A 21,719-nucleotide genomic window follows, 5' to 3' on the forward strand; every position below is an offset into this window, starting at 1 on the left:
ATCTTACTGTAATCTTAAGCAATAGTTCTTAAAACAGGAAGAGTTGCAATTAACTCAGCTGGTGAATCTAAAGACATTTGAAAAGCTAGTGGACCTCATTTCTACTATAATCAAACACCAAAATCACATTTTGCCACTGTAATGCCCCTATTGGAGTTTATTTTGTGTGTTTGTGAATTAAGTGCATTTTGTTTTAAGGCTTTTACTTTGTTATTTCTTGTAAAAACGGAAGTTGTTTAAATCGATGTTGTTGATGCACATTGACGGTAATGAAAAGTAAACAGGGTTCATAGGATTTCTGTTAAATTAAAACGGCTTAGTTGAACGTTTAATTAGCGTTAATCAATATATTTGCAAGGAATTTTATTTTTATTATTTTATTTTACTGTGTGATAAGTTCATTAACGTTTTATCCTTGTTAGCAAAGTCATTTGCAAAGTAAAAAAATACTTTTGGAGGTTTCATTAATTTCCTCTTTTGGTTTTAAATTAAGTTTCAAGGACTCAGCATTATAACAACTCCCAAGACTTACCCCTATTCTGTTTTAAAGCTTATTGCCGCTAACTCTCGATCACTTTGGAGTCCTAATTGGAGATCATTGTGCAGAGATTTGAGTCTAATTATCGGTGCAATGTCGCCACCTTCAGGCGCTGCACCGCAACTGCACCCACACGGAGGCAGATTCATGAGTTGGCAAAAAAAAAAAACTAAACAGGCAACAGCAGGTCTCTTCTCAATCAGGACTCATACTCCCAGAATTCATGTTAGTTCTGCTTCAGTGGCGTATCACTCCTCCTCCTCCTTCTCCTCCTCCTCCTCCTCCTATCCGTTTTACCCGCTGGACGGAGTTGTATTCCGGCGAGCAGCATCTCAAAACATCCTAACAGGCTGCCAGCTGCTGTTGCAGTGGGAGATGGGCGAGAAGCAGAGCATGCTGAAGGATGCCAGATGGAGACTAAGGAGGTAAGGATGTGGGTGTGTGTGTGTGTGTACTATCTGAAGGCTGGTCACCGATTCTGAGTGTGTGATGCGCTTTTTCCGCTCAGACTTCCAGCTTTTCTGTCTGGTGCATCCCTGCTGCCTGGTATGACCAAGAGGGGTGTGCCACTGTTATCCACTGATTCCTGCAGGAATGCATCAGGCTGTCCAGACAGAGCTGGTTGATTTTGTGACTAGATAGCATTTTTTTTTTTATGGCCTGCCATTAGGGGAGTTTGTAGTCTCTTTTATGCCTATTTGCAAGATGTCAATATTCTATTATATATGTATATTTGCAGAGCTAAAAGAGGGCTTTGGGGATTTTATTCAGGCTATAAGGGGACTGACAGAAAAGCTGCATGGACACCTTTTAATATTCAGTTAATTTTTTTCTGTCACTAAGGCTGCAGATGATTATTTTGCAGATTATTTTGATTATTCGATTAATTATTTGGTCTCTAAAATAAGGAAAATACTAAAAATGCCTCAAGGTGGCATCTTCATATGTAGCAGTCCAGTACCCAGAAATATTCAGTTTACAATTATATATAACAGAGAACTTTTGCTAATTAGTCACTGTTTAGAGAAAATAAATTAAAAAAGAAAAAATCACACTGCTGACATTGTTATATTAAAGAATAAATAGATGAATAAATTAATTCAATAAAGGATTTCCCTTGCGTCTGGACAAAAAAATGTCTGTTGACAGTTATATTACTACAGCTAAGTGACCGGGGTGTTAAAAAATTATATGGTAGTAATTAATTAGTGCTCTTAGCTGTCTTAAGACCTTTGCTACTTTAACACTTTGCCATAAAATCAGAAATTTTATGGCAAAGTGTTAAACTGCACAGAGCCAATTAAAAGCCTTACATAATGTCTGTGCAAAGCGTCTCGCCCTGTTGTTGATTGGACTGTAATAAAGCGTCCGTAGCATCCACTGCGCTGAACGTGCCAAACTGTTGGCTGAGCTTTCCTTTCCTATTATATCATTTACACCTTCCTCTTGTAGAGCGATGAAACACAATGAATGGTAGCAATTATGGTTTTAAATTCACCTTTTAGGTCCCATATCAAGCAAACATTTAATTTAAAGTTTTGCAGCTTTTTTCTGCATGATCGTTAAATTATTCCCTTTGATATAAACAATCAAAAGTCACATTTAAGTCATGAACACATTGTTACTTGACAGAGTCAGAGATTATTATGTTTTGTCTCCCTTGTTTAAAGTGGGGCTGTGCTGCACTGACCAATCGAAATTGTACAGTATAAGAATCTGAATGTGATAGTCACTATCAATCAAGTCCTAATCAAGCAGATTAGGTGACATGAGTTTAACTAAGGATGTTTTTTGTCTCTAACTCACAACAATCAATCAATAATAATCTGTCCAGCATCACTCCTGCAGAGACCATGATAACCCGTTCCTATTAAAATTCTGTACATCTAAGAAGACATATATCATTAAACTGATGCAGGGCTGCACAATCAATCGCAATAATATCCAAACCTGAAGGAGCTGCATTTTTTTGGATAAAGGTGAAATGTGTGACAAAACAGCTTAATAATGAAGTACTGTAGTGCTGCAGAGATTTCCCTAGCCTAAAAACCTTGTTCTCCAGATGTAAGAAAACATGTTTGTGTGGTACAAACTCCAAAGAAATGTCCCATCATCACAATTTTAATAGTTTTTTTCAAAGGCAAATACATTTCTGATGCATAAATGATCATTCCCACTAATCATGAACCATATAGCAGTATCTGTCGTGCAGCCCTAAATTTCATACGACCTCATCATCTGACTGTCAGCTGATACTGATGCGGGATGCAGAGCAGCTAATGAAGTGTTAATACATTCATTCACCTAATAAAGGAGGGAGTGGGTGTGTACAGTGCAGCTGACTTATTCACTTTGAAGAGTTAAGGTGCTTTTGTGTGTGTGCGTGCATGTGTTCTTACTGCACACTCCCCAAAGGCTAGTCCTCACCCCCTTTCCTTTTATAGCCTCAGACATTTGGAAGGAGGGGAGAGAGATGTGTGTGTGTGTGTTGGAGGGGGGCAGCCTGTGTGAAGGAGTGGCCCACTTCTACAAACATGGCGGCACAGTGGGATGGGAGTCGTGTAAATGTGTGACAAGGTGCCTACCCCTCCCTCCCTTCTTCCCCCCCACCCACCACCTCCCTCTCCCTCATCTGCGGTTGGGGGATGCAAGGCGAGAGGGGAGAGGAGTCAGGGAGAGTCTCGCCTCCCGTCACTCTCTCTCACAACACCGTGAGAGCCACAGGACTCATGCTGTCCTCCAGCACACCCACACACAGTAGCACTGAGAGCGAGAGACACTGAGAGTGAGAGAGAGGGAGAGGGAGAGAGAGAGAGAGAGAGAGGGGGGTACAGCAACAAGAAAGGAGAGAGGTGCAACGTGGAGAGAGGGAGGGAGGGACACAGCAAAGGAGATAAAAAATCCAAATCCTGAAGAGAGAAAACAGTAGGATTTTCTCTTTTCTCCCGAGGAGCTGCGAATAACCCTCGGTGAAGGATGGCAGAAGGGGGAGAGGGAGAGGAGGAGATTCAGTTCCTGCGAACGGTGAGTGTTGCTTACTTTCCTTTTTGGGAAACCTGCACTGGCTACTGGAGAGGAGTTTGGGAGATTTGGGGCTGGAGAAGGAGATGAGGAGTTATGAGTGAGAAAGGAAATTAGATTTTATTTTACTGATTTATACTCTGCATGATTCAACTCTTACCCTAAAACTGACTCATGATCTGTGTCAGTGTCCATTGGCTTCACGGTTTCTTCACTTTTACCACTTCTGCTGCTCGGGCATTGGGTATTTAAGTCATATCTATAGTTGCAGTTCTCAGAGCCAAGGCCCGCTTCTGTATATAGTTGACTATTTTTGCGGTGCCCTGAATGTGCCATGACCTGCTTATTAGTTGCTCTCTTTAAACTTGGTAATTGATTTCTTTAATCTCTTGTGAGTGCAGAAATCTGTGGTTGTTAACCTACATTACATGATCATATTCTGATCTTTTCATAATGCACTGCTCATTGTCTCGCCTAATCTCGCTTATATTACTTCCAGAATATTCTGGCCTTAAGAATAGGTGGGTAACAGTGTATGCAAGCATATGTGTGTGTGCGTGTGTGTGAGCACAGATAGATAGACAGGGGCTGGTGCATCTGTTAGCATCGTTATCTATTTATATCTGAGGAAAGTAGAGCCTGTCAGTGTGGGGTGAGGAGGCAGAGCAACAAGCTACCCAGAGCCTGCAGGGGACAGCTGCCCAAAAGCTGCATGTCTTCCTTGGAGAAGCCAACACAGTCACGATGTTGAGATATCCACTTCACAGTTTCAAACTCAGTGGGGGATGACCCTGAAAATGACCAAAAACAGCTGAGTTGGTGAAATGGGTTTCCACCCCCGATTACTGACCTCGGTAATCACCTGGAATATGACAGGTTAGGTCACTACAAGAGCCAGTGTTTCCATTTAGAGCTGGATAATGTGTTGGAATTCAACGTCAATATATTAATGAGATTTATTCCTAAACTTCTTAACCTTTTAATGATAATTTGAAATGAAATTGTTAATTAGACAATGGATATTTTAGTAACGTTGTTAACATGATTCAATTCCAATAAAGTCAACAAACAATAAAACTGAATCATTGCCAGGCCGTATTTCCATCAACAATTATGTCTCAAACAGGAGATTCATCAATCTCACTTAGTTGGCCTTTGAGAAGAGCATCAAGTAAAATCTCCACAGTGAAATGTATTTTCTGTTAAAGGGGAGCTCTACTTTACTGCTACCATTGCTGCGATGTTTACCTAACTGGCATTTGAATCTAGTTAGCTGTGAAATAATAGCAGCATGTAGAAAGACCACAGACAAATTGTACTGATGGACAGGATTCCTTTCAAGCTTGTGGAGTCACCTCACAGTATCCACAAGACAGCAGTTCAGAGCAACACAGCTGTTACAAAACTATAAACAGTGTTTTTTTCCCCTTCTCTTTAGGAACTGGCAAATGAATTGTGAGACATAGGCTTAACACTTTGAATGCCTTCAGTGGGTTTGTCCTTTGGTGGTTAGAATAAAACTATTCGACACACTTCACTTCAAAAGGAAAAACAATGCAGCTCTGTGTGAATTATTAATGTCTTGTGTACTTCAATGGATTTGTCTTTGACACCGTCCGGGTCAGGGGTTCGAATCAGGGCTAAAAATGTAAGTGCTCGTGGTGCTGAGAGGATCTTTGGATTAAAGCATCCACCAAATGGTCTGTGTTATCAGTCTTTTAATTAGAGGCCAGTGATGGGAGGCATTGTGTGAGTCAGCTGTTTCTCTCTACTGGGGTTTTTCCCTGGGTTATATTGGAGGTGGGAGGTCAGATGAAAGTGGAATGGGAGCACAGAGGAGTTCTTACCATCACCTGGACCAGCTGGGGCAGCAGACTGTAGCCATATATGTGCCTGATGTAATCTTTTTACAGTCACATAAGCTGTCATGGAGTTTCCTAGGCTCACTTTTCTGCACCTTCAAATATTTTCTTCCAGAAGTCATCACATTATCTTGCAACAATAGAATATATGAGCAATTTTTCTCTTAAAAGAAGTACCAATTCATCACTCAAAAATTATTTTAGTTTTCCTAAAATATAGCTCTCGTGAGCTCAAATCGAGGCACCTTTTGGCATATTTTATTGTGTATGAACTATGTGTGTATTTCAGAGTAAAATCATTGGTAAGAACAATGAGATGTTTTTACAGAAAACAAACACATCCAAAGCATGCTTCTTTAGCAATAAAGTGTGGGGTTTTCACTGTGACAGGCAGTTTGTTTTCTTGTATAAACGTGGAGCTTATTAAGTCTTACAGGAATTCACCAGGGACTCAAATAGCACATCAGAAACATGCCATCTTGGAGTTGCCCTGGCAGATTACCTGGTAGAGCTGGTGCTCCATGTACCAAGGCTGAGTCCTTAATGCAGCGGCTATTGGTTTGACTCCAACCTGTGGCCCTTTCCCCGCTTTCGCTCCCCTGTTAGGTGTCACTATCAATTTAAAGCAATAAAAGTCCAAACAAATATAAAAAAAACATCTAGAGTATTTGTAGGTTAAACTTTGTAAAGGAGCCCCATCCTTCTGTAATAATGTAGTCTATTTCACTGCCAGCTGCTCTTTGTCATCCGCTCTCATGATTGTACGGTTTCACTTCTCATGCTTTTGAGCTAAGGAATCAATAATAAGACACAGTTTGTATTCAATAGAAGTGTCACTCTGTTTTAAAAATATAAAAAAAATCCATCAAGTCCATCACCAGGATCTTGACCTTAATGATGGAGCAAACATACAGACTGTGCAGTGGGTCATTCAGGCTGCCCTCTCCTGTCAAAGCAACTGCAAGCACGTTGCTGTTCTGCAGTTTCTGTTGTTGTCTATTTGAGGCAGGAGCTGAAAAAAAATATAGCAGTGTTATCTTGTCAGTCCCTTCATTTTCATCCTTTTCTCTGCTATTCAACTTGTTTTTCACCCCTACTGGGAATCCTCCAAATAAGAAGAAAAGCTGCGGGGGTGTGAGTTTGGGAGTAAGGCAATACAGCGTTAATGCGTTTAGTGTTTTTATCCCGTAGGGGTTTTTTTGTTTAATAGTAAGAGAAGAAAGGAAGAGGAGATTAGAGCCTCTAAACGCTGAATCCTTCGCAGTGTCAGATGGGGACCGCAGAGAATGTTATACTTTTTTTTGGTCTTCCTCCACACATCTCCAGTGATCGTTTTCACATAACAAAAGGCCACACACAGATTACTCAGCAGTGCTGCTCTATTCTATTCTGGGTTTTATTGTGTTTTTCTAATATGGCCCAGGCCTGTGACTCATACAACGCTGAGTGATCGCAGTGTGGCTTAAATAGTTGTACAGTCTACACTCACTGCTGGGGCTTAGCCAGGCCACCTGCTGTACAGTAGCAGGTTACTTATATTCTCTCTCCACTCAAACAAAGTGGATGCCCTCTGTTGAACTACAGGTATCCAGTATTCAACCTCCTCCCTAAAAAAAAAAAAACAGCCTGCAAGCACTTCAGCCCCCATGTTTGCTGTCAAGAGATTGGCTTAGCTTGCAATAGCCAGCAGTCTTTCCTTTTCTCTTTAGAAAAAACCTTTGACAACAGCCACAGACTGCTGAAATGTCTCACTGCGCCATACACACATGAGAGTCCACGTCTGGTAACCCAGAGTTCATACAGTGGTGCCGTTTCTCCGGTGGTGACGGTAAAAGCTGTGTCACTGTTTCACGATGCCACAATTGTGGTGTGAATCACACAGGCAAGTGAGTTTGACGGGGTATTCAAGCTCCAGTCTATAACAGCAGTTTCTTTTTATAGTGTGCCACTATAAGTACACACACTCTGGAGGGAGAAACCAGAGGAGTCAGTGTCCTACTTGCCAGCATCCTTTGGGAGATGTGGTGTGGTGTGTGTGTGTGTGTGTGTGTGTGTGTGTGTGTGTGTGTGTGTGTGTGGATGTGGGCATTTGTCTCTGTGCGTGTCAAGTTAACAGATCTTGTTCATTGTTGTGATTGTCAGTTGTGGTATTTGTAACAAAAGCAGGCCTGCAGACGTCATAGTACCTTTTGTCAGATCTTTATGGGCAGTAATGTTCGCAGGAAGCCCTGATTTTGTGATTTGCAGGTTATAAGGTGATAATGTAAATATGTAGATGTCTTTTGATCTGTAAATAATCAATTTAATGCTCACTGGATGGATGTTGGTTGTTTTTTAGTCATTGAAGATACAGACAAAAAAAGCAATGCAACACAGGTCTCAGGCTAGGTTGGGAACATTGTGGTGATATGGTATTCGTCTTAACCACTCCGCTATCGGATGCTCTGACAGTAACCTTTGAGGCAGTGCTTTCTAGGCTTGGGTTCTTATACCCAGGTCAGTTATGCAATCACTTCCAAGTTGGTATGATACCCACATTTGTTAAGCTACTTAAATCTTCAGTGTATCCTTTTGTTTAATTAGCAAAGAGCAATATTCATTTTGGTAGTAATTTTTTAAATAGAAAAAGTGTTCTTTTATTGGTTTCATTACATAAATTAGGTGAAAGTTAATGATTTAAAAGGTATTTTGAAGGAGTCTGAATGAATGGAGTGAATGGGTTTAGATTTGATGATCCCTGACCTGCCTGTAACATAATCCAAATGTACAAACACCGCTGCCCCTACAGGGTATCCTAACTAAATCCTGCAAAAATGTTAACTGCACTTTTCATCACTGCCTCTATCTTTCTTTTCCCCTCTGGAGTGATGGATTGCGTCTTGTTTTCTGTGAGATCAGGTTGGGATTGCTGACTTTCATTTCTGTAGATGACACTGACCGAGGAAACACAAAACTATGATATATATTTTATTTTATTTGGTTGCACTGCTGTTTGTGTATTTGTAGAGGGACACCGAGTCTCTCCCCATTTTTCATCCCAACTGTCATCGTTTCCTCGCTCTCTGTGTGTCTGTATCCTTTACACACACACACACACACACACACACACACACACACACACACACACACACACACACACACACACACACACAGTGTGCACATCAGTCAGCTACAGTAGCAGCAGATTTTGGGGCGGGTGGCAGATGAAGGAGAGGGGTGAGGGAGGTTGGAAGGGCTTTTGAAGTGCTGAGCCCAGGAGATGAACACATCCACAGCGGGACAACACACACACACACACACACACACACACACACACACACACACACACACACACACACACACACACACACACACACACACACACACACACACATATACAGCACCTGTTAGTCTGTCTGCTTTGGTCACAGCAGTTTACACAATAAACAGGTGGTCTGGTCTGGTCTCAGGCACGAGACACAAACATAGAGAGAGGGGAGTCCTGCAGACGCAAAGTGACACAACTGTTATGTAAACTGCTGTGTTTGTATGTGTGTGTGTGTGTGTGTGTGTGTGTGTGTGTGTGTGTGTGTGTGTGTATGCAGGGGCTGAATGATTAGCTCTGTCACCTTACAACAGGAAGGATCCAGGGATCTTTTCTGCATGAAGGTTTCTCTCAGAGTTCAAAGACGTAGACTAGATTAGATAGAGAGATTAAATAATAGTTCACCTTCTCCCAAACTACCAGGCTTTGTTTTAACCACACACAAAGAAAAACATACTCTATACTCTATACTATAAGTCATACTAATAACTAATCATATACTAAGGATTCTAAAGCATTTATACTTTACATTTGTGCTGTACGTATAATATAGTTTTAGATTTTTGGATGTATTAATCTTACTGTTTCAGGCAGCATTAGTTTCCATTAATGGAATGAAATGATATATAAATCACTTAGCAGACTATTGATAGGGTAGTAATCCAGTTCTGCTATACTTCTCATCATAATTTAACTGTGTCAGTCATAATGTGGACTTGATGGTCATTGCAATAGATTCTGCTTTGGTCTAGTCTAACCCAATGGTCTAACCATAGTAAATAGTCTAAAACCACTGGTATTGTCCTTTAAAGCCCTTTAAAAGCTACTACAGCGTAAAGTGTTTTGTGGCTAAACAAGTCCAGATGCCCAATGTTTACTCGATCATTTCTCACTCACAATGCTTTGTTCCAAGACGCCAAAGTCTTCCATAATGTGTGTGCAGCCAGGGTTTTTGTCCGAGAGGAAAATGTTGGAGACAATGAGGTAAATATTAGACTATTCTGGATCCACAGTCGTTTGGCTTCAGGCCCTCGGATTATGTTGCCAAAGCTGTCTGGAGAAATCGGACAGTGTTTTTTTAGGAACATGGTCTTATTAACTAAATAAGTTCGAGCAAAGGCTGAGATGAAAACTGTGTGTGCTTTGTGAAATTCAAGGGAGGTTCAGGGATATTTGTAGTTTAATATTTAGGTTGAACTTTTCATTTCCACTTTCCACAGGTAAGGTTGTAAATTGGGGAATAGTTTTTTTTGATAGACTGGAGGTGTTCCTTGTATTCGTTCAATATATTTCATATTTGATATATTTCATTCCTATTTTCTGAGTCTATTAGCTTGTATTTCCATTTGGACTGTGGGATGCCGCTCGTCTTGCACAATAAATCTCTCCCTGCGCCATAACTCACTCCTATATTCAATTTTTGGATTACGCGTCTGTTTTAAATAGGCCTGCTCGTCCGGAAAGTACTTTGCTTACTCTTAAAGCAAATAGACATTTTTTTTTTAGAGGAATGGATTTTGGATTGAGGCCAGCTAAAATAACTTATTTATAATGGTTTTTCCCTTTGAATTGCTGCTGTCTAGCAGACTTATCATCTTTCAAAGGGCAGAGGCTGTTCAATGTTTGATGTCTGGTAGTTTGTAGCAGTTTAACTGAGCCGAAGGGGGAATGAAGCCAGTGTGTGTAGGCCGCCAAAACACACAATGTGTCAATGAAATTCAACATTAGTGCCTCTTTGAATCTGATTTGTGAATTATCACTGGTGAAACTGGTAGCTTACATAGTTGTCAATGAAAATCATAAAGTATGGAAACGTATCCATACTACTTAGTAGTATCTTATCAACCGTCATTTTTCTTAGCATAAAAAGAGTTTATGGATTTTTTTGCAGTTGTAGACATTGTCAAGATTTTAGCCCTAATTCTGTTAGCAGTGTTGTTGAAATGTATAATCCAGTAATCTTTAAGTAAGTTTGAATGGTTAAGTATAATACATGTCAATTATCTGCATTTTTGGGGAGTGTTTTGTTGATTTTACTTTTGCTTTTTGTTCATCAGAAGTAGAAGTTATCAGCTTATTTTCCTGTTCTCAATGCCATCCCTGTGAGCAAGAGAGTCTTGCTCTTTCTCCAAGTGAGACCTCTAAGTATCTGCTGGTCAGCAGAAGGAGGGAATGTGATAGTGACAGGTGCAGCCACCTAAAATAGGAGAGGAGCGGAGGGGGAAGGCCCAGAGCAGAGTGGTAGAGGTAATGGAAGAAGGGAGAGAAAACAGGACGGCAATGAAATAAAGAGTACAGAAAGAAAATATTGGCAAGAAGGAAAAAGAGAGAGTGCGATAAAGAGAATGAGGGAGAGTAGCAAAAGCAGAATGTAAAAAAGATAAAGCTTTAAATGTTCTCGACACTCTTCTGTGTGAGCTTGAAAGATTTCTCTGCAATGATTCAATGCAGCATAATAACTTTTCCATCTCGAGCCACTTATAACGTTTGTACTTCATAATTTATCAGCAAAAGTCAGTCATCCATGTCACATTAGACATGAAACTCACACACATGCACAGATACACTCATGGGAATGTAATGACTCCTGCAGTTCTGCAGGAGCATGAAACATTTTCTCATTTTATATATGATTTTTTGTTTAATGTTATATTTATTTATGGATTATGTAATTGCTTTGGGTTTTTTGTCACACTGTCAGGCAATCTGCAGGGACTTTTTCTCTAGTGTTGCAGTTGCCAAGGGCTGGGAGCAGGATACATTTTATAAACACTTTTACAGTGAGATCTATTGTCTATTGTATTGTGAGGACGAAGCAGACAGAAAGAAGCTTTGCCTTTGATGCAACAGAGTAAAAGCTTTTTTAAACTGAACATTGCGTTCTTGTGTGTCAGTGTCTCTGATAGTTTTAATTTGCTTTAAATATTTGTATGGTTGTTCATGCGTCATTATAAAGGTTGGAGTAGAGTTAATGGATTGTAAGGTTATCAGACTATGCCAGGCTGTCAGTGATCCTGTGAGCCATTAACGGTAGTGAAATGACAATGAAATATACAGAATGCTTTTGAGTATTTAGTTGGGATTACTACTGCCATAATATTTAAATATTATGTTGTTCTCCACATTGAGATACTGTGAATAACCCTTCCCAAAAAATAACCAATAACTCAACTCATAAAATCTAAGTGCTGACCTGGACTCTGTGTCCAGGTTGCACCTTATACAAATACAAATACAAAAGAACATAAAACAGTGGTCCCTCTCAAACATCCCTCCTTTCATCTTCTAATGCTAGCAAAGACAATAAAACCTGTTTTCTCAGTGTCCTGGAATGGCAGCAGTAGTTACCTGAAAGAAAATGTGTGACTTGTCCAGTGCTAAATCTGTATCTGTTGACACTGTGGCGAGTTAAGGAGATGGTTTGGCTATTTTAGAGGTGATATATAAGAGATGGTGTGTAGGGCTGGTGTGCACTGTATGTAACCTAAACTTTCAACCAGGTCTTTATATTCACATTTTTCATTCATCCTCAGACCCATAAGGCGTGAGAGGTGGTATAATCTTAATTTGCTTTAGAGGCAGCGATTCTAAAGAAAATCAAGTAAAATTAGCCCTTACAAGTGTTTGGGAGAAAGACACAAAATAAGAGTCAGTTGTTGTTTTGGAGATTGTATTTTTGGAGAAATTTTAGCAAGTAGAGGAGAAAACATGAACGATAGTAAATTATGTAGGCGAATGAGGGAGCCCCAAGGCCCTTCAAACTGCAGTCCGTGATGGAGAATCCTGATAGTGCACCTGTATAGTCTCCTCTAGTTTTCAAAGGGGAAACCCCATAACTACTCCCCCCTCTGCCTATTGAACTGTTTCTGTCCTCCACCCACATGCTGTGCAATGTGCTGTCCCTCACTCTTTTTATGTCTGCAGAAATATAATCAATGACCTGAGTTGGACTGCATCAGCACACTTTGATCGGAGCATTGGGCAGAAATCAGGACCATAAAGAAATAATGGATATGTTATTCAGTTGGTGAGAGCTAGTGATTACTAGGCAGATTTCCAGTGGCACTGATGTTGCACTTTGTTCAGAATTTGAGAGCATGATGTGAAAGTAAATAGTAAGCTAAAATAGTAAACCAATACTGAGATGAAAATATTCAGAAACAGTTGAGACTGCATCAAAACTACCATTTTGCAAACAAAGTAAATAGAAAAAACATACTTTTTTTTAAATAGCTGTTGATTCTGCTGTGAAAAACCATTTACCTCAATGGGTTCAATGTCAGTTTATAATGTGATTTTGAATACTGTCGTTTATCAAAGTAATGCTGCTATAAATAATGTCAAATATCTGTTATATCAATATCAAACATGTATCAAATGTAAAAGAAAAGGATATAAATGAATTAGAAAACATAGCCTAGAATGAAAATCTAAACCAACCACCGTGTTTACTGGTCACAGGTCATTTACCACTTTTGTTTGTGTTTTCTTGTGCCGATGAAATAATTCTAAAAACCTTGTTTATTGTACCAACATTCAATTGAAAGTCAAGCCAGGAAATGTTTTGGACACTGCAACAGTGACAACAATGGATTAAAGCCACCAGTCTATTTCACAGAATGTCATATTTGACTTTTGAACAAGTCCTGAATCCTGCTAGTGGAGAAGACAAACCTCCAAAAATATATCAGCACTTAGCTGGATGCTCGTGTTCATTCCCCATCAATCTATTGACGGTGTATAAAAAATGTCCCACACAACAGGTAACCAGATAAACTTCTCACTTGGATCACCACGTATATGTCCAAGGTTGTCCCACCTTTCTCTCTGAATATGATATTCTCCATAAACAGAAGTGTCTCTACATATGCACCAAATTAAACAATCTAACACAATATCTGTCCACAGCAAGAACAGTATCAGCTGTGATCACAGTTGTAGAATTACACCTCTGCATCCATCCTGTCCTACCCCTTACTTTAGTAGAGCAAGAGAAGACAGGAGGGGGAGGACATCTGTCACCATTTTGCATCTGTTTGCTTGTTTGCTTCCTGTTCAGGGCGGGCAGCGTGCCTGCTTGTCTGGGGAAACCCTGGCTACCCTCTGTCTGCATGTGCACCATCAGACGGCCCCAGAGATTATACAAAGGTGTCTGCTTTCAAGCGCTATCTGTGCCCCTGGCTGTAAATCTCTGCTGAATTACACACCTCTATTTGCGCACACTAGTTTGTTTGTTTGTACAAGTGTCTGTCAGTTTACATCCAATTGTCTCTACCTCTCCCTCTGACCCCGAACATCCACATAACCCACATGCTTCAGCCGCCAAGTCCAAACATGGTTTGGCTGTAACCCTGCACCCACCATGTTGATGGGGTATCAAATGCGTACATGTTTTCACCCACTGCCCAGGTATAAAATCTTGAGGGTGACAAGTATCACATTCTAGCATTCACTCAATATTGCCTACCTGTCTTGGCTCCTTAAGATTCAGTCATATGAGATTAACAAATAATCAGGAGTTGTGGTTGGCTTACAATAAAGCGTCAGGTGCACATCCTTCAAATCCTTAAAGCTGCCTCTATTAATATAAGGGTGAGCTAAGCCCAAGGGTTTGTGTGGTCTCCAAGTCAGCTTTTCACATGGTCAAATTGGAAGTGATTCACACAGTGTGACTCTTGGAAGGACACAACTTTGTAGTTGCTGATGCACTTTGCAGAGTACTATTATAAGTCCGAGTGCCCTAACATTGAGGTTGGAATAACAGGTTCAGTCATATACCAGCAAAGTGCTGACAAATGCTGGCTGAGGCTCGTGGGTTTTTCTGATCTACCAGCCAGTTTGGCAGATAACCCTTCATTTTCTCAAGGTTCTGCCTTGTGCATAACGTCATACTTGACTGGTTAAGTCTGTAAAAAAGTTCTAATAAATTCCATAACTCATAAAATGTGCTATTTTATTATATTTATGGCTAACCACAGATGTTACTACTGTTACGTACCATGAGTATTTGCAATTAGTTCTGCAGTTGATCAATATCCAGATCATATATTTCTATAATAATGATTTTATAGAACCTTCTTGAAAATGTTTGCAACTTTAAGGCCAAGGCTCTGTGCCTGTCGAGTGGCTGAACCCTTGAGCTCTCACAGTCCTCCTTTGGGTCCTTTACCTTTTTGATCTTGCCTACAGGGTGAAGCAGAGTAAGTCTGCCATGTGAGACTGTGACTGTAGAAATAGATGGAAGCCACCGAGTAGGACCGCTGTATAACGTTGGGGCATATATTGCCTACAGTTGTCATCCGATCGCACATCTTGTCTCGGAGCAATGAGTCACTCAGTTACTTCAGTCTGCTTTTAGACACCCACAAGCTCAGTCCTATCTCCTTAATGGGGACTGCGGACTGGGTCTGTATGCACTGTCCTCAAAACATGGCCAGTTTAGCCCAATTTACCCTTCTTGCTCAGTCCTCTTCAGCTGAGCTTTTTCTGTGACTTCTTCTATGCGGTGATGCCTTAGAACAGTTGTAATTTAGTCCCGATAAGCAAAGATCCATGTCATTTTAGAGTAGCTACTGGTGTGCAACTCAGTTATGTGAGGTATTGTTGTTGTACGTGAGAGGTGGAAAATATATTTCACCACTTGGTTTGAACATTTTCCTTTTTCACAACACCCCTGACATTCACTTATTTTACAAATAAAAAGGTCATGTTTTTATGGTCCATATGCAGTTTTAGTAACACTTGAGCTGCAAATGAAGTGGGTTTTGCTCATGTCTGCAGTGAAGGAGAAGAGGGCACATTGCTCCACTTTCCATAGTGCAAAGCAGGGAACTCGAGGACAGGACAGAGGAGACATTTCAAGGCTGAGGAGAGATAGATGATAGCCCAGCCAAAGGAGGAGGAAGCCAACGAAACACTAGAGGCCTCTGGGTATAAGAGAGGAGTAGATGTTATGAGGTCACCAATCTGCATCACTTTCCATTTCCCTGCCATAGGCGTAGACATGCAAACATGCTGCCCTCGGCCTCGCTTTTAAAATGTCTGTCTATTTTCCTAAACACTAAGTCGAGACACATTGGTGGCGGTGCTGAATCACCAGGGGCACGACAGCGAGTAGGTCAAGAACAAAAAGACAGAATGATTCATTAGTTGTTAAAAGAGAGGGGAGAAAAGTCAGGAATCTGTCCAGAAGTGTAGAGAGGAATATTAGTCAGGTTAAGTGATAGACCTACTTGCATAATGACTGAGTAGAAGGAACAGCTGAGAATGTTGAGTGTCAGGTGTGGGTTTCACAAGGGAGGGGGTGTTTATCGCTGTATTTACACCGGTCTCTGGAGGGTCCAGCCATTGACCAGGAGCAACAAATTACTGTCTGTTAGCATTTTGCTTGTTGAAAGGAGTTGTCTGTATCTATTGTACTGGCCCTTACTGAAAGGAGCTGTTTGCAGTCCTCTGAACTGGCAATTTAAAATACCACATCAGTGCTTTTTGCTTCCTAACCACAAATTGTGTATTTTATTATATTACTGATGACCATTTTACAAATCTTTGAATTTTTTAATGCATTTTTTTCCTACTTTGCATTTAAAGATCCCCTCCAGACATGTATTACAACACATACAATAAACAATAATATGTGCCTGATAAGTATAATTTCAACATTTGAATCCATGAAAAAGGCATCTACCATTCATTTCTAAAGTTTCCCTGCTGAACACAAGATGTCTCCTACTTCACTGTACAGTCGATTCTCAGTGTGTGGGCACTGGTGGCTTCAAGTTTCTGCATCACACTTGTATAAGTTGCACACTGGACCAGGTCGGACCTCCAAACTATTTGTGATGTCACATAGCATGCTTGTAGGCTCCGCCACTTAAAATCAGATTTTCAATGAGCGCAGACAAACTTTCCACATTCAGCAGATGAATGCAAAAACATTTATCTAGTGTCAAACTCTGCATCCAATTATAGGAACAAGACGAAAACAGTTTTTTACTGGAGGCAAACTTTAAGTCCTGTATTGTATGAGCATAGTAGTAATCCTTTACATCATGTCTGTGATATATTGTTGTTGAATGGCAGTGTAGTTTTAAGTGCAAAAAGATTTGAAAAGTCATTACTGCATTACCTTACAGTGAAATGCGATGGATTACATAACCAAAGTAAGTTTTAAGAGTTTGCTAATTGATGTCCATACAGCGTGGAAATAGAAGTAAGATCCTATGTGGGTGAGAAACATCCACTCTAGCAGACACGATGGTCTCAATTCTGGTAGGTTCTGTAATAAGTTGAGTTTATACTGTCAAAAAGGGTTTCATTATTTAAGTTATGTATACATAACAGTACATATATAGTTCAATAGTCTTCTGGTTGCACATAAAAAACATTTTTAGTCATTGTATACTGTGCAGCAAGTGGCTATTTTTTTTTGATTAATTATGTGCTGTCGGCAAGTTTTCCTCTTCAGCACTTTTCACTAAGCATGTCACTTTAGTCAAGAAAAGGTCCGTTTTGTACACAACAATGCATGCACCAAAGGTCAAGACAAGTCAGTTTTATTTAATTGCTATAAAAACACAAAATAGTGTGTACTAAAATATGAAAAAGCAGGCATAGTGGGGACAACCAGCAGCAAAAGTTAGGGAGATAAGTGTGTGACTGAAAGCCCAAATTAGATGTAGGAGCGAAGAATAACATGTCCCAAAATGAAAGGCCTGTGAATAAGTGTTTGTTTGTGTTTTGGGCGCAGGATGACCAGATCGTTCTGCAGTGTACTGCCACCGTCCTGAAGGAGCAGATTAAGCTATGTCTGTCCTGTGAGGGCTTCGGGAACCGTCTTTGCTTCCTGGAAACAACGTCCAATGCTCAGGTGAGATGCTGATAGCCTCCCTTTTGTTAGTCCTGTGCTGTATTACCTTTGTTTTACCTTTGTGTTGTTTAAATGTTTGCAGAATGTGCCCCCAGACCTGGCCATATGTGCCTTCATTCTGGAGCAGTCCTTGTCGGTCCGCGCTCTGCAGGAGATGTTGGCCAACAGGGTGGAGATGACCGAGGTAGGACTCAAAAACAGCAATAAAGAAATGAGTAATAGAAGAATATATTGAAAGAGGATGGAGATTTTTCTGCAGGTGCTTTAGAGGAATATGGCAATTTTCTCCATCCTTTTTAAAAAAAAAAAAGATATCTGTTCGTTTTACAATGTATTCTACTGCACCTATCTCCGGTCCCTTTCGCTGTCACAGGACCGAATTCCTCAATTTCAGTTGCAATTTGCTGATGTTGAGATATACAATCTGATTTTGTTGACCATTTTCTTTTAGTTTAGTATTCCTCAGTACATTTTACTGAGATAAACACTACAACTACATCTTTGGAAATATGTACGCTTGCTGTCTTCCTCAGAGTTACATACGAAAATGAACACCTATTTAATCTCTACGTCCAGGATCTAACAGAGTGGTGTTTAGCTTACTTTCGCATAAAAACACAAAGCTTGGGGCTCCCTGCCAAGGCTGAGCCCTTGCTGCAGCGACCGTGGATTTGAGTTTGACAAAACATAAACCTCCTTTAAAGGTGCCTTCCAAAAAAATTAAAAACCTTTTTACATCTGCATCGGTCTAGGCTAAAAAGGTACCAGATCTTTCTCTGTTATGGACTAAATTTGATATTTATCCTCTCATGTGACTGTGTGTAAGGGGACAACCAAGCATATTTCCCAAAATTTCCCTGTTTTTAATCAGCTTTAATCCGGATGAAACCCATACTTGTAACATTTTTTATTCCATTATGTTTATGTTATGTTATGTCATGTACAAGATATACATATTTAAGTTCTTGACTTACTGGAGATCATTAAGGGTTTTATGTGTTTTCACAATTAATAATAATTGACTGTTTTTATGAATTGTATTTTATTATATTGGGTTTGATATCAGGTTCCAGTCCTGTGTTTCTTTGTTTTTTGTTGTTTACATATGGGTCATAAATTTGGCCTTTAAATGCAATAACTCCTGTTTGGCTTTGAAATTCACCATGAAGCATATTGTTCATCATGATCCTTCAGTCTACGTGAGCACCATACATGGAGTTATTCTTTGCTTTTATTTTATTATGATTTTTTTTTTTTTACTTGTTATCTGATACCCCTCCCCTTCCCTTCCCTTCTTGCTTTCTGCCAAGCAGGCAGTCGATTTGGACAAATGGGTATGTCTGTTAACATGTCGTATTTCCTGTAACGTGTGTCCCAACCAACCTTGGCAACTGTCCTCGTTCCTGTCCTGTTGCCCACTGGATGTCCTATTGAATGAAATAGTGCTGTACCATTCACACGTCTCAGTTCATATCTGTTTAACCCTCACCTCAAGGTGGTGATCACTCTGTACACCTGTCATTAATCTTCAACTACAGAAACTGATGGGGTCCAAGTCTTTAGATTGGGGATGCACCGATTGTGCCTATACCGATACTAATGTTTAAAATAACTATTTGTCTGATAGCTGATGCCAGTACAGATGTTTTTTTCTCAAAATTTAGTCCATTTAGACCATTTTATGCCTGGAAAGCTACAAAGATAAGCATCTCTGCCTTGTTGCAGCTCAGTCTATTTCCAAGATGTGAGACGCAGAGCTTAATAACCGCTGACTGTCGGTGCTGCTGCATGGAGCACATCAGTGTTTGTGTGCAAGTGTAGGAAAATGGAGGTGATTATTTTTTTAATATCCGTTTTGTAAATAATCAATATAACAATAAGCCAGCGCAATTATATTGGGGAATGCCCAATTTGCTGATATGTGTCAGCAAGGCAAACATTGGCCGATATCGATGTTTGGCTGATAAATCGGTGAATCCCAACGTAATCTTTTATTTTGGGTTTTTTATCTACTAAAAATGCCATAGTTACTGGTAAAAAAAAACCAACAACGTTTATTCAAACACTATTGATTAATTAGATTAAATGGGCTAAATCTGCCATTTAAAAGTTAGTGTTGAGGCTGTAGTGCACAGTATTTTATGCACATTTTTTTCTAATAAGTAATAATACCTGGATTTGTTACAATGATCTATCAAACAATAGCAAGCAGATCTATCAAGGTGTCACAATGCATCATTCACTTGCATTTCATGCAGAAATATCGCCAGCACATTCATCCATATGCCCTTACCATGAATATGACCCTTCCTTGCTTGATGTTGTTCCTTTTTGTTTCAGAACATTGTTCTTTGTTAGTCTTTGATGACGTCAAACACATTTCTGTTCTTCTTTTTATACAGAACATGTTTTTATACTTCTGCAAAAACTGACTGTACTTAGAAAAGCCTCATCTAATTTGGTTTACCTTAAAAACATGTAAATCCAATATATCAAAGTTTAATACAGCTAAAAGTTTTTTGATTGGTTCATTTTTCTTTAACATAGATAATATCACATCAATATGATGTATTTGTAGCCATCTAGCAATCCAGGTTTTGATGCAAGTCCCTCTGAAACAAGCAAGCTTTTGTTGGCTCTCAAGTTTGTATCAACATTTATAATCATATAGTGAGAAGTCAGACATAGTTTGCAGTTTACCAACTTATACCACCCTCAGCCAGCCAAAAGACTTGATGCCCATCATCTGGGGAGGCACCAATGTATAGTACTAAACATCACATATTGATGAAATATGTTAATTTAGTATTCAAAGATGGATTTGTCACACTGGATCTGGTGAGTTTGGTGATCAGTGTCAACCAAGTCCCAACCCTAATAGTTCTATTTGAACTATTTTCCAGTGGTTTCTTTAACCTTCTGAGCATGGTAATGTGTTTTTTGTCCATACTTCAGCAAACTTTATATACCAGTTTACAAGAATATTTAATTTAAGCACCTTGTTGTTGAAATAAATATGTTGTTAACCTTTAACTACAGCTCCCATGAGTCTTAGTCACAGTAGAGACTGATTTAGCCAAGAATATGGACAGAAAACCCCATGTTTATGCTTAAGTAAAAGACAAGATAAAATAAACATTGTGTTGCTGGGGCTAATGGAACTTAAGCTTTAAGAGAGGCTTTCTATTTGCAGCATTTCATTAGTTGCATTATTGTTTGGGCAGTTCCTGGCCTCACAGAAGTTGGATGTGGATGAGCCAGGCCTTTCTAATGGTGAGCAGGAGGATGAGAATAGCATGGCATGCAGCCCAGCGGAGGTTTTCCACCCACCTCTGTCAGGGCTGGATGGGGAAACCAGACACCCTCAGAGCTCTGGACAGGCTCCCTCTTAACACACACACACACACACACACACACACACACACACACACACACACACACACCACAGCAGACATATACCTTTGTCTGTCTATACTTGTGAGGACCCTCATTGGCATAATGCATTCCCCAGCCCCTTACCCTAAATCTAACTCTAACCCTATTGGCATAAATGGAGCTTAACCACAGACCACATAAGTACTTAACACCAACACTCACCATAAACCTAATTCTAACCTTCTACCTTAAAACTCTTACCCTAAAAGTCTTAACCTTCAAAACAATGACGACTGCCAAAAAATGTCCATGCAATGCGGAAATGTCTTCACTATGATTGAGCTGAAGTGGTCCTCACGAAGATAGCAATACAAGCCTACACACACAGGGGAAATCTCACTCCACCACCTGCCCAAACCAAGCCAAGTGCTAATGCGGACCAGGGCCAACAGTATAATGGTACCACTTGACATACCAGCCCCTGACTCATCCTAGTGGATTATGGGTGCTTAACCCTACAGAAAGGCTTATCATTATCTTTCTGTTGGCTGGACTAAATGGTTTTTTTGGCTAATCTATTTATAACTGTTGCAGTAATTGTGTTTTCTTGTTGCATCCTTGCTGGATGTTGAGAAAAGGTAGGATGGATTAATGTTATGTTTGCCGTTGTGTGAGATATAATCTGTCGTGACTGGATTCACAGTTTTGTTTTGCGTTGTGTCAAACTTTGTCTGTCACATCATTGTGATA

General features: G+C 40.0%; 1 protein-coding gene across 17 annotated transcripts in view; it reads left to right on the forward strand.

The window, feature by feature from the left end:
* The first annotated feature begins 835 nt into the window (after positions 1 to 835).
* ryr1b (ryanodine receptor 1b (skeletal)) overlaps positions 836 to 21,719 on the forward strand; it is a 72,848-nt gene continuing 51,964 nt past the window's right edge. For 6 of the 17 annotated variants that reach the window (XM_051397527.1, XM_051397525.1, XM_051397524.1 and 3 more), the window contains exons 1-4: positions 3,205 to 3,562; positions 17,475 to 17,594; positions 17,677 to 17,778; positions 18,908 to 18,928. In XM_051397527.1, the coding sequence (XP_051253487.1) occupies positions 3,515 to 3,562; positions 17,475 to 17,594; positions 17,677 to 17,778; positions 18,908 to 18,928 (291 nt within the window). In that variant the 5' untranslated portion in view covers positions 3,205 to 3,514. Of the gene's footprint in view, positions 964 to 3,204; positions 3,563 to 17,474; positions 17,595 to 17,676; positions 17,779 to 18,907; positions 21,608 to 21,719 lie in introns of those variants that run through there. The other 11 variants (XM_051397531.1, XM_051397532.1, XM_051397533.1 and 8 more) reach the window with 7 other exon arrangements.

The sequence above is a fragment of the Dicentrarchus labrax genome, unplaced genomic scaffold (assembly GCF_905237075.1).
Source record: "Dicentrarchus labrax unplaced genomic scaffold, dlabrax2021, whole genome shotgun sequence".
NCBI lineage: Eukaryota > Metazoa > Chordata > Actinopteri > Moronidae > Dicentrarchus > Dicentrarchus labrax.